Source organism: Myodes glareolus, chromosome 26, assembly GCF_982192425.1.
Source record: "Myodes glareolus chromosome 26, mMyoGla1.1, whole genome shotgun sequence".
Lineage (NCBI taxonomy): Eukaryota > Metazoa > Chordata > Mammalia > Rodentia > Cricetidae > Myodes > Myodes glareolus.
In genome coordinates, this window is record NC_142051.1 from 6,153,535 (window position 1) to 6,166,292 (window position 12,758).

General features: G+C 47.8%; 1 protein-coding gene across 2 annotated transcripts in view; it reads right to left on the reverse strand.

Moving 5' to 3' along the window:
• Srgap1 (SLIT-ROBO Rho GTPase activating protein 1) overlaps window positions 1–3,395 on the reverse strand; it is a 274,372-nt gene extending 270,977 nt beyond the window's left edge. The window contains exon 1 of one of the 2 annotated variants that reach the window (XM_085683398.2): window positions 3,041–3,395. In XM_085683398.2, coding sequence (XP_085539524.1) covers window positions 3,041–3,107 — 67 coding nt within the window. In that variant the 5' untranslated portion in view covers window positions 3,108–3,395. The remainder of the gene's footprint in view (window positions 1–3,040) is intronic. The other variant, XM_085683397.2, reaches the window with a different exon arrangement.
• Between the last annotated feature and the right edge of the window lie 9,363 nt (window positions 3,396–12,758).

Below are 12,758 nucleotides of genomic sequence, written 5' to 3' on the forward strand. Positions count from 1 at the left end.
CCCTACTCCAAATTACCACATGCCTTTCAATGGTGGCTTGGTAGGTATGCTTCTGCCCTACTGAACTGTTCTTTAACTATCTGGATAACTCCTATTTCATTTTACCAATTTCTTCTATATTTATCTGATCATGGTTTTATTTTTCCATATTCTTTATTGAATTATAGTTTGATTACCCAAGAACTCAATTGACTCATGGAAAAAATTAAAAGCAGAGATGATTCCATCCACATCAGGACAGCCAAGAAAAAAAAAAAAAGAAGGGAAGAGCCTGAACATTTTATGTAGCAATTAATATGAATTTTCATGACATCTTCAATTAGATTCAAAGACCCTAAGGACTGAGAAAATGTAAATTCCTCATAGATAAGAAAAACCACACCCCAGAGACAAACAAGAGACCTATCCAACATGAATCACAGAACTAAATGCAGTTATGGCCACACACATGAAATCACACATTATTACCAGAGGCTGAGGGCAGTTCCAGGTAGTCTTGCTCCCTAAGCCTTTGCAAGCAGCCATAGTGATAAAATCTAGGAACTTGAGTTATTCTATCAGATCAAAATACTACCCCAGGAATTCTAAGGTAAATCCAGCTGCTGTCAGGGAAATGGGAGGTAAGAAGAAAGAACAATACCCCAAGAGTCTTGGGCTCAAAGTTAGAAGGTGAAAAAAAAAATCACGTAAAATGGAAATGGTTCGGAACCATCCATTCACCTGCCCAAGCTACCCTGAGTTCAGGCATGTGACTTCATGTACTGGGAACAGACCTAACGCAGTCAACAAAGGCAGGTTCTTCCCTCAGCCACAGAAGACGCTGCTTCTTTTGTTTAGCATGGGATGAAGGAGCTAGCTGGGATTAAAAGAGTAGGCTATCCAAAATCACAAATCTAAATCCTGGCCTGGTGCCTGCACTCCCCTTGAAGAGGCTGCAGGGAAGCGAAGATGATAGGAGCCCCCCAGAGGTGTCTCTCAGGCTCTCTCCAGAAGGGGTCTGCTTCACAGGACAGCTGGCTTTAAGCACTGTGAACTGTCATCTCTGTCACTCTCAGGGTTCGCCCAGGAGGACAGGTGAATCTGTGGCTGGGACTGACCTCACTGAATTAAGATACCCAATTCCCATGTTTGCATATGAATACAGAGACTCAGGTTCCTAGGCAGTGGGGACACAGGCAGGGTAAAGTCTGGCCACAGGGCAGGGCCAGGCAAGGCTGGGCAGGTTCACTGAAGTCCTAAACCTACAACTGGGTGTGGACAATGGAAGGGAGTAGGGTAAAAGTCACATATCCCGGGACTGAGTTATTTCAGAAATACCTTTCACCATGTTCATCATTTTCCCTTAATTTTAGACTTGATACATTATAACAAATCCCATTTGGTTCATCTTTAATAAAGAAGGTTTATACTCTCAAATACTCTAGCTACCACCTTTCACAGAACTCTCCCCCAGAAGAAATTATGGTAATATTCAAATACTTGGTTCCTGGAATAGATTCCTTTTTCAAGTAAGGGGTCAATTGCACTCAAAATGGCTTGAAGTGAGTTACCCAAACCAGGAGAGGTTTGTGGATGGGAAGTGTGCCAGGAAGCGCTCCCAGCAGTAAGCAAACCAGATTGCCACTTCTGGAAGACCTGCCACAAAGAGCTATGAGGAAAACCAAAAACCTGCGCAGGGAAACCGTGACTGAGCAGGAGCCCTTGCCTGTCAATGAAAGGCTTTAGGCTGCGCTGGGCATACGGAGGAAAATTGTTCTTCCTCATTAGAAAGTTCCCCTGACTTAAGGAAATAATTCTCTGCTAATATAACTTCAGCATCAGTGTTAAGAGTTCATGGGAGTATGAACTGTCTTCATGGCAGGCAGAAAGAATTCTGGGTTGCAGAACATACTTAACTCCATTATAAAGGCCAGCCCTGAAATGTGTGTCCTTTTGGCTGGAACTTGTCTTGAGTTACCTTCCCACTCAGGTGACCCAGGTGACCAAGGATTCAGGGAGGCTCCAGCCTTTCCCCAGGCAAGCACAGTTGCTGTTGGCTCGGCAGCCCTTTCCCTTTCACAACACCGGGTATACATATAGGTGTTGAGAGAGCAATCTTTTCCAACTTTGCACTAAATGCACCACTGAGCAGCAGTGATCTCAACACTCCATCCATTGTCTTCTTCAGGAAATATACAGAGAGACCACACATGGGGGGGGGGTCGCAAACACATAGCTGTTTATTAAAATACCTAGTGCAAAACAAAACACTTGAATTGGAAGAAAAAAATATTTTTAGAAGTATGAAGCACAGAAAGTAAAAAGGCTCAGTCCACCTTAATTAGGTTGCCTTCGTTAGTTGGCTATGCAAATGAACTGAAACTACTCACTCATCCACTCAAGCCTTCATTTCATATGCAAGTGCCCTCCAGCAAATGATAAAGCAATATCTTCGTGTGAGTGTGAAGGATGGCACCCGAGTCCTGCTAAAAAGGAGGAGTCAGATTCCAGCAGTCGCTGTCGCTGTCGGTTTAAGTGGCAAGGCATGCAGAGAGCGATTTCATAAAGGGGACTCGCCCCACTAAATTAACAGAGAAAAGTGTGCATGTCGGAAACAGCCTTCATCAGCGAGGCGCTCGACCACTAAGGGGTTCAGACTTTACCAAAATGACTCCATAGAAAAAATATGCCGTGACAATGATTTCACATTTAAAAAAAAAAAAAAAAGGAGGGGGGTGATGGTGATTATGACAACTGGGCAGGAACTCTGGGCGCTGCCGGCCTTTGAGTAAATCGCCAGCTGAAGGTGATTAAGTTCCAGCCAGTTGTCTCAGCGTTGGAGATAGGAGCTCCAGCCTAGGGAAGCCACCTGGTATCCTGTCCCAGTGGGTCTGATCAGGTTAAGACTGGCTTATAGGACGCCCTGGGGGCTCAGCCAGGAGCCGAGCTGTCCCCTCGCCACCTTCCGCCCACGCAGACAACCAAGTTACACACGGGAACCCCAGGAGCACAATGACAAGCAGGCACACAAAAGGAGCGAGGCAGCCGCTCCCATCCTTACCTTTCACTTGACTTTCATACTCGGCTATGATCTCTTTGTCCTTTTTGAATCGGCTCGGGGTGGACATTCTCCGGCTGTTCCGGGCTTGCTTTCAATGGGCAAGTTCTGGCCGGGTGGTCACCGGCCAGTCTCCTTGGAGAGGCAGAGAGTTGTACTCCCTCTCGCCGAGAAGCCCGAGGCAGCACCCACGGGAGGGACGGGAGGGACGGGAGGAGCGAGAGGAGGAGGCAAAGGAGCGATTAGAGAGAGCCGGGCGCCGGCACCATGCTCCGGGCTGAGCCGCCGTGGGCGCTGGCGAGCGAGTGGAGCCCCAGCCGGTGAGGCCGGCCGCGCAAACTCGGGCGAGCGTGTGGCGGGGGGCGTCTCCCGGCCGCTTCCTCTACGGCCGCGGGGCGGACGCGGGGATCGCGCCAGCGCCGAGCACCATTGTTGAGACCCGCGCGGGGGTCGCGCCCCGCCGGCCGTCGCCGCCGCCTCCCTTCCTGCCTGCGCCCCGAGCTTGGGATGCTGCCGCCTGTGCCAACGCCCGACAGACCGAAGGAGTGACAGTCCCCACGCGTGTCCGCTCGGCGGGACTCGGAGGGCGGCGGCGGGGACGATCGGACGCGCCCGGTTCAGCCCCGGCGGAGTTCGCGTCTCGGGAGCCGGCGCCGCGAGGGTCCTCTGCCGCCTCGGTCGCCGGGCGCCTCGGCTCTTTCTCCGCCGCCCACTGGCCGCTGCTGCCCCCTGGCGGCCGCGACGACACGCGCACCCGGAGCCGCGCCCCCGCCCGGCGGCCGCCCAGTCACCGACGCTCGCTCGGCCCACCGCTCGGAGCGCCCGGTCGGGAGGACTCAGGCAAGGCGGGGTCCTGTCGCCCGAGGGGACGGCGTTCCAGGGCCGACCCCTTCTCCGCCCTCGCCCTGGCCCTGTTCTAGGTTCGTCCTGGAAGATGGATGCCCCTGGTGGCCAACCCGAGCGGAGCGCTGCACACTGGGCGGCGCCCCCTTCGCCTTGCTCTGCCGGGGCTCGGCGGGAGACCCCACTGAACTTGGGAACAAACCCTCTTGCCGCCTTCCAGCTGGGCTCTGGCCACGATCTTATCCAGTGGTTGAAGTCCTGAGTTGGGTCACCCGTAATAGACTCCAAGATGTTAGATCCTAGGAGGAAAACTGAGCGTTGAATTGCGAAAGACCTTCCTGTTAAAAATAGGAGGACGAAGCTCTACAGTTGAGGCAGGGAGAAAACTTCTTGACAGCATCCCATTCTCTGCCCTAGACGCATCTCAGATACTAGGATGGCAGAGAAAGCGTGGTATAATAGGAATCAGTCACTCTTAGGATGATGGCAGAGAAAGCGTGGTGTAATAGGAATCAGTCACTCTTAGGATGATGGCAGAGAAAGCGTGGTATAATAGGAATCAGTCACTCTTAGGATGATGCTAGCTTTCATCCAGCTGTTTTTACCCTTTAGGACCTTTCCTGGATCCTCTCAAATTAATTTCCTAATTGCTGTGATCCTGATTTACCAAAGTGATACGGCAAGGCCTACCTGTTGCCAAAATGTTTCCACTGCGAGATCTAAAGGTCGTAGAGACTTTTAGACTCTGAGCATTCGTTCCCGTAGTCAGTGATGAACATTAGTTCCTAGTGCTACCAAACCCGAGCTAAGAGCAGGGGGCAGGAGGGGACGGAGATCAGCATTAGGCACCTGTCCTAAAGGATCTCACCACATATTGAATAAGTAAATAATTACAGGCAGTTATGAATAGTCTCATTCAAGTATAGGGCTTGAGGAGAGAGGGAAAGAAAAACGGGCTATGTGCGTGCGGCGTTTTAGGGAGTAAGAAATCGTAGTATTGATTGCTACTTTGCCGCGATGGAGCATTAACCAATGGCCTCGTACGTGCAGACTCTACCCCAAGCCACGTCCCCAGTTCCTGTGTTTAAGGGTTGACTAGTAAGTAGTTGGCGATTTTAGTGAGGAGTTGGCGCATTTCAGAGAAAAGACATATTTTACTCTGGGTAATACACTCAGATAAATTAGGTATGATTGAAGGTGAAAAATACTTTTTAAATATATGCAGGTGTCATATATCTGCAATGAGTTGGCATTTTTTTTAAATTGCTCATTGCATCAATTTAATTTTTAGTAATGTTCCCTTCTGTAACAGAAAAGAATGTAAGAGGAAAGCTCTTTTATTTTGGACACCACGAGTCCCCTGTAGACCAGGCTGGCCTTGAACTTCTGTTTGTCTATTTGAGATAAGATCTTCTGTAGCCCAGGCTGGCCTCAAATTTGCTATGCGCATAAGGATGACCTTGAACTCCTGATGCCAGTTTCTACCCCGTGAATGCGGAATGCTGAGATCATAGTCCCCCAACTGGTTATGTGTAGTGCTGGAGACCAAGGCCGGGGTGTAGTACATTCTAGCTAAGCTGAGCCAGCTCCGTTCCTGCCCCAGAGTATTTGCTTTTCTGTTTCACTACACAGGGGCTCAAGTCTGGGCTGCCCTGGCTGCAGGTGCATCTCACTTTGGAAGCAATACACAGCGAAGCTCCAGAATGTCCAGGGCAGAAACTGGAAAAGAGGCTCAGAGCCAACTGAGAGAGACCTCCTGGACACAGTCCTGGGACAGCAGGGGGCCTTTTAAGTTGAGAAGTGCTGTGGTTAGATTGGTGCATTGGTGTGGTAACTCCTGGCAGAGCAGAAGGATGGTTCAGCCTGGGGAGAGTGAGAGCAGAGGCAGGGGGACCGCGTGATTGATAATCAAAGTTCCGTTTAAATGGGATTCCTTCAAACCTAACTGGGATTCTTATCCCCAGTGGTGCCGTTGGAATTTATTCCATATTTGTACCTGAGAAAGCAATGTGGCAAAAGGGACTGAACAACTACAAGTGAGTTATTGCCTGAGCCTAGAATTGAGCCTCAGACACAGTGGTGAGTTCGAGCCTGAGCCTTAGCATGTATATGTATGTATATGTATGTCTATAAATATCACTGTACCTCCCTAGAACCTCCGTTTCTTCATTTTTAAAGTGTGTTAGCTCCTATAGCCTTGGAATAGAATAGACTTCTACTGAGGTAATTCTTTAATTCTCCAACAGAAGGGCCTCTGGTTAAACTCTGTCTTGGTCCCTGTTCTATTGCTGAGAAGAGACACCATGACCAAGGCTCCTTATACAAGAAAGCCTTTAACTGGGGGTTTGCCTGCAGTTGCAGAGGGTGAGTCCATATGGCCATCTTGATGGCAAGCTTGGCAGCAGGCAGGCGCAGGGCTGCAGCAGCACCTGAGAGCTTACCTGTTGAGATAACAATCAAGAGACAGACAGAGAGAGGGAGGGCCACGTGTTCAAATATAAGAGCCTATGGTGACCACTCTCATTCAAACCACCCTAAGCACACAGCTCAAGACGTCTAGATGTCCGCTTCCTCCCAGGAAGCTGAGACCACCCACGATACCACAGTAAGCAGCTGCCTCCAGTATCAACAGTCAGCTGAAGCGCTTTGGCACACACCAACTGCATTTCACCACTATTATAATCTGTCCTAATTACCTGTGTGCTATCGTTCTTGTTTTCGAGAGTCTTGCCATGCGGCCCGGCTGCCCTCAAACTCAAGGCGCTCCTCTGCCTCCACCACCACACCCAGTTTTAGTCAACTTTAACAGAAACATTTTTAAAATCAGAGACAATACCTAACCCATCTTTGATTTCATCATGGTGCCTGTATCACAAAACCTTTCTCACTGCTGTGGTAAGATATCCTGACAAATGCCACAAAGGAGATAAAGGGCTCATTTTGATGTCCAGTTGGAGGGTCAGTCCTTCCCGGGGGAACGACATGGCAGCGGGAGTCTAGGGGACAGTATGGCAGTGGCAGCCTGAGGGATTTTGTCCACTGTCCACTGTAGAAAGGCAGAGAGATTTGAATGTTCATATTCAGCTTTTGTTTACCTTTTGGTTCAGTCCTGGACTGCATCCTATGGAACAGAGCCACACAGTCTAAGGTGGGTTTTCCCATTTCTGTTAACCTCACTGAGTTAACCCATCACAGCCAAGCCCAGAGGCTTGTCTTCTGGATACTTCTAGAACCTAGCGAGTTAACAGCATAAACTATCACAGTGTCCAATCAGCCAGTCAATGTAATATGTTGAATGTTCTTGGCGTGACATTGCTATGTGTGAGCATCACTCTCTAAGGTGAGCATGTTGTACACATTCTCACAAGAACCCCACAAGGTGGACACTACTGCCCGCGAATTACAGATGAGAATCTGGAGGCCAAAGGCTCAGTAACTAAAGCGGAACAAGGACAGAAGTCCAGTGCCCATCTTCCTCCATCCAGGCTGTCTTCTCTGCCATGGTCGACTCTACTTCCCGTGGGACTCTGGGAAGGAAGCAAGTTCACATCCATCAAGAAGAGCGGTTCTTATCGTGGTTGTAAACCCATGGAGCTTGTTTCTTATTTGGTCATTCAGTGTAATTATCTTTCTCATGTTTGAGAACCAAATTTATTCCCCAATTTGAATGTGGCGAATGGCTAGGATTTAAACCCTAGAAAGCCAGGCTACCAGGTTGTCTAGGACACCTGAGTTTGGGTCCTCACATCATCAGTTCTCTGTGACTTTGCTCCACCTTGTGGTGACTATTTTCTTAGCCCTATGCGCCTCCAGACTGCCGCCTAATGCATATATCGTCACTCTTCAGGGGAAAGTTACAAGAAATTTGCCCGGTGGTGAGATTCCTGCCCCTTCTGGATGGCCCAGATTTCTCTAAGTAGAACTTCATTTACTATCTAACCATTTCCCCTTGGAGCAACTGTTCACCAGGGCTCTGGCAGTCACAAAACATCACTTCCTGAAGTGTTAATGTTGATTCAGTGCTAAATAATTGAACGGGGTGTGTGTGTGTGTGTGTGTGTGTGTGTGTGTGTGTGTGTGTGTCTGCGCGCACATGTGGGTACGTGCACTTTCGTGCACATATATGTATATATGTACCTATCCGTGTGGAGGAAATACACTGACATCATCTGCCTTCCTCAGTCACTTCCCACCTCACGTTCTGAACACGGTCTTGCTCTGAACCTGGAGTTCAGCTTTTTTGTTGGACTGATTGGCCAATAAGCCCCAGGGAGTCCCCTGACTCTGCCTTCCCAGTACGGAGAAGACAGACACACACCATCCCAGTGAGAACTTTTCACGTTTGCCAGGGATCCAAACTCAGGTGCTCATGCATTCCTACTGACCAGAGTTGCTTCACCTTCCCAGATTCTGACAACTCTTGAAAACAATGGATGGAAATATATCGTCATTGCCGAGTTTGCTTACATTTTTTTCAGCCATCATTTTGGTTTCAGTGAATTTCATATTTAATGTGGGCCATTCTGGGACTCCCCTTCAATGAATGGGGACATTCTTGTCCCCCGGGGGGGACTGAAAATGAAGAGGTTAAGCTTCCTCATGCCAGTGTGTTCATTCATGGATCAGGCCCGAGCTCAAGACCCCGAGTGCTCTGAGCAGACACACTGCACTATCTGGGCTCCCCAAGAGCCCTGGCTTCAAACCTGTTACACTTAGGATTTCAGTAGATTACATTTTGGGATCAAGCCCTGGGACATTTGTGGCCCGCTATTGGTCACCACATCAGAATCACTTTAGAGACTGTTTAAAATTCAGACATGCTACACCTAAGCCAACACTTTCAATGCTAATGTGCACATGGGCCAGCTGGATCTTGTCCTATGCATTTCTGATGCCTTCACAGGAAAGCCCGAGGTCCCAAGTTCCTAGAAAACTCTAGGAAGCCGTGTCAGGAAAGCCAACATAGACGCCGTTTTAAGGAACAAAGAAACCTTAAGGTCCAAAGACTGAGTAGGAAGAAATTCTCCAGGTGATTCTATCCCTATGAATCTTTGCTCAAAGCTAAAGGACTTCACAAGAATGTCCTTACCAAAGAATTGTATTAGGGCAGTCATGGTGAAGACGTGGAGACTGTTCATTTCATGTGTCTCTACGAAACTGTTTCCTCAGTAAGGGTTTCATTTTAGCCTTTTCATCTGTAAGACTGAAACAATACACCTTAGGTTTGTGGTGGGGTAAATACAATGTGTCTAAAGCACTTAGCACTATTCTGGTACATACTAGTTGTTGGACAAACACAGCCTATTGTTCTTCTGTCCTTGTGTCCTTGTGACTTCGCTCACACAGGCAGTTAAGGCCTGCGTGTACAGTACAATCACTACCGAGGTAGAAGACGTCAGCGCCTGCGTCATTGCGGAGGTAGACGACGTCAGCGCCTGCGTCATTACGGAGGTAGACGACGTCAGTGCAGTGTCACTACCGAGGTAGAAGACGTCAGCGCCGGCGTCACCACCGAGGTAGAAGACATCACGCCCGCGTCACTACTGAAGTAGAAGACTTCAGCGCCTGCTCTATCCTATTTATCTTCACCTTGGAACTTCCAGTGATAGCTGAGAATTGATTTAATGCAATGTGTTTATTTAATAAGTTTTTCTGCCATTTCAAATATTCTATAGAACAAAATCTATTTACTGCCTTGGGCTCAGGAGTTGGTTTTTGTTGTTTCTATTGTTTTGTTGTTGGGGTGCGAGACAGGGTGTTGCTAGGGAGCCCTGGCTGGTCAGGTGCTCACTGTGTGGCCCAGAGTGGCCTTGGATTTGTAGCAATCCTCCTGCCTGAGCCTCCTAAGGCTAGAATGACAGGTGTTAGTCACTATGTCCAGCTTCTTCAACTCGATTCTAATCAATATTTACTGGGTAGTTACGAGGCTAAACCACATGACTTTCAAAATGCTTGGTTATATTGATGATAGTACCTTGTAGTCGCGCCTAATGAACTACGAGCCCAGCAGCCGCTTGGCTGTGGTAAACAAAATGCAATGTGCAGTACCCTCTTTGGAGCAGCCAGATGAAAGCTGCGTTGACCCCTGCCCAGATTTAGAGCAAACTGACTCTCAGGCTGGGTTAATCCAGTGTGCTGATCAAGGAGCCCAGGCCAGAAACGTCAGTGACTATTTTAACAGACACTTGGACCATAGCAACAGTAGCTGGTTGAAATGATGTAAACACCCATTTTCTTTTGGGGGCGCGTGGCAGAGTGGAAAGACAAGCGGTTGGAAAAATCTTGCCAACTTCATCTTGATGCCCCTTCCGTGGCAGGCAAGGGCACTGGACGGGACGATAAACAGGAGTTTGCACTGGTGGTGCAGGGGACCCGATGGGAGAAAGGAAAGACAGGAAAGAAAGGGACTGTATTCAGCGGCAAGGTGAAAGAGAAAAAGAAAGTGAATATAGTTAGTCTAAAATGTTCAACTGGATGATTCAGCTCTGCCCTCTTGCCAGAACCTTGAATCTGATATTCAGAAACATGTCTGAAGCCGAAATAATGAGAACTTTGAACCTCATTTCGTTCAACAGAAGCTGCTTTGTCACAGCTTCAGGTCTGCGCTCGGAACCATGTTTCCGTTTCTCACAATTCACAATTAAAGCAGCTCTGCCTCCTTTCGTCTCCTGTCTGTGACTTCTGAGCACCTTCGCCTGTGAGCCTCTCATTAGGACAACCGTGTTCTGCTCTTAGAATCCTACTACGGCTTCCCATGTGTCTTCTGCACAATGGACTCGGAATATGAATATTCCATGAGCCCATGTGGGAGAAAATATTAGATCCCATCACTTATTTTAAGAAGGTGGTATTAGCTCTCAAAGGAAAACAGCCCAAGTTCGGTCAGGCCAGAAATGACGGCAGCAATTCAGCGGTCAGAATGACAGGCAGAATAGTACGCACACAGAGCAAAATGCGACAAAGATATCATAGAGAATTCGGATCCCTTCTTGCCCATATTTTAGGAAGCAGAGGACACCCTCAGTTCTCTTCTGCCTTTCGCTTTGGTAGGAGATACTAATAGGCTGCCTGCTTTTCTCACCTTCTCCCTAGAGACACAGGCTGTGAAGATAGTCTTCAATTGCTGCAGAGATCTGTGCTCAGTGGGGAAAGTCCGCAGTGGCTAAGGAGAGCAAGGACCCCTCCTCCTGAACGCCGTAAAACGGTAAGTGGGGCACTCGAGTACCCTCACCCCTAGAGCTCGCTGTGGCTCTGGACAGCGTGTTTCTTTGTGAGCAATACCATCACTTGGCTTTTAAGTACCTCTGCTACTTTGCAATCTCTGCATGCCTTTATTTCATTCTGGAAGAAGAGGCCTAGAACCTGGAACACTTGACCAAGAGCCCTGACCAGCGGTAGCGTCAGTACTGACCGAGGGTCCTGGTCCACACTGGATTGCACAGTATGTCACATTTTCCATAGGTTTTCACAAGTGTTTAGTGGCAGCGTAACACAGGTGGTTCCATGGTCTAATTCCTTCTTTTTATCTCATTCTCTGACATCTCATTTTCATTGTAAAAGAAAGTACAGGTATAAAATATATTTGCTTACTGCACTTTGAAAATGGAGCTTCAGTGGTCCTCAAGGGAAAATTCAGTCTCCATTGTATATAAGAAGGTGGAGGTGTGCTTGGTCCCCATGTGGAGTCCCAGAACTTGGGAGGGGTGAGGGAGAGGGATTGTCTGGGTTCGAGCCCAGCCTTGGCTGCTGTTTTAGTCAGGGTTCTCTAAAGAAACGGAACTGAGAGAATGAATGAACACATGCATATGTGAGGGGTTTACTAGAGAGGCTCACTGGCTCTGACTATCCCAACAATGGCTGTCTCACAATGGAAAGCCCACGAATCTAACTGTTGTTTGACTCATGAGGCCGGATGGCTCAGCTGGTCTTCAGTATATGCTGGAATCCTCAAGAAGTAGACTGTAACCAGGGAAGGAATGAACTTGCCATCGTGAGGGCAAGCAAGCAAAGAGCAAAAGCTTCCTTCTCCCTATGTCCTTTGTAGAGGTGGGTTTTCACACCTCAAGTGATTCAATCAAGAAAAACCTTTTACTCACAATCTTGGTTCTAGTTCATCCCAGATGTAGTTAGGTTGACAACAAGACTAGCTATTGAGGCTAGCTCACCACGGGAAATAATCAGGCCAGCTTAAAGATAAATAATTATATTTTTAATTGTTATAAGGGGAAACTCACGACACAAGAATGGGGAGTCCGATTTCCTCTGTGTCTGGCGGGAATCTTGCAGAGAGTGCACACCTGATCCCTCTCAGTTTTTCTTCCTGGGCCCCAGGAAGCCATGCTAGATGTGATTGGTTAACAGAGCTTTCCTATCATCTCCCCCTTTTGTCTAAACAAGATCGATCCAAACCCAATACAACTATATACAATAAGTTACCAAATATAAATAAGATACCAAATATAAAATTACAAACAATATTAAGCAAGGAACGCATAACAGAAGTTTTACTAAACATTCTATTTCAAGGAGTCTAAATCTTGCATTGAAATTAAGCTTGGCTAAATCATGAGGAAGGTAACTACAACTATCGACTCTTCAACCCCATCGAAGATCTGAGAAGGGAAACAATATTATTTGAGTAAGTAGGAAGTGCAATCAAGCAACTTCCAAAATGTGCAACAAATGACAGAGACAACTGGCTACCTGGGCAATCACCCAAAGTCTTATTTGCAATATTGAAGCAACCAATTTTGGCTAAGGCCTAAAATGACTGACATACCATTTTCAAAGGCAATAAACTTTTTAAAACTATCTTACCCTGTCTTGGCAGGATTTGAAAGTCCTGTTTTATCCAAGAACTTTAGGTAGTTCTTAGCTG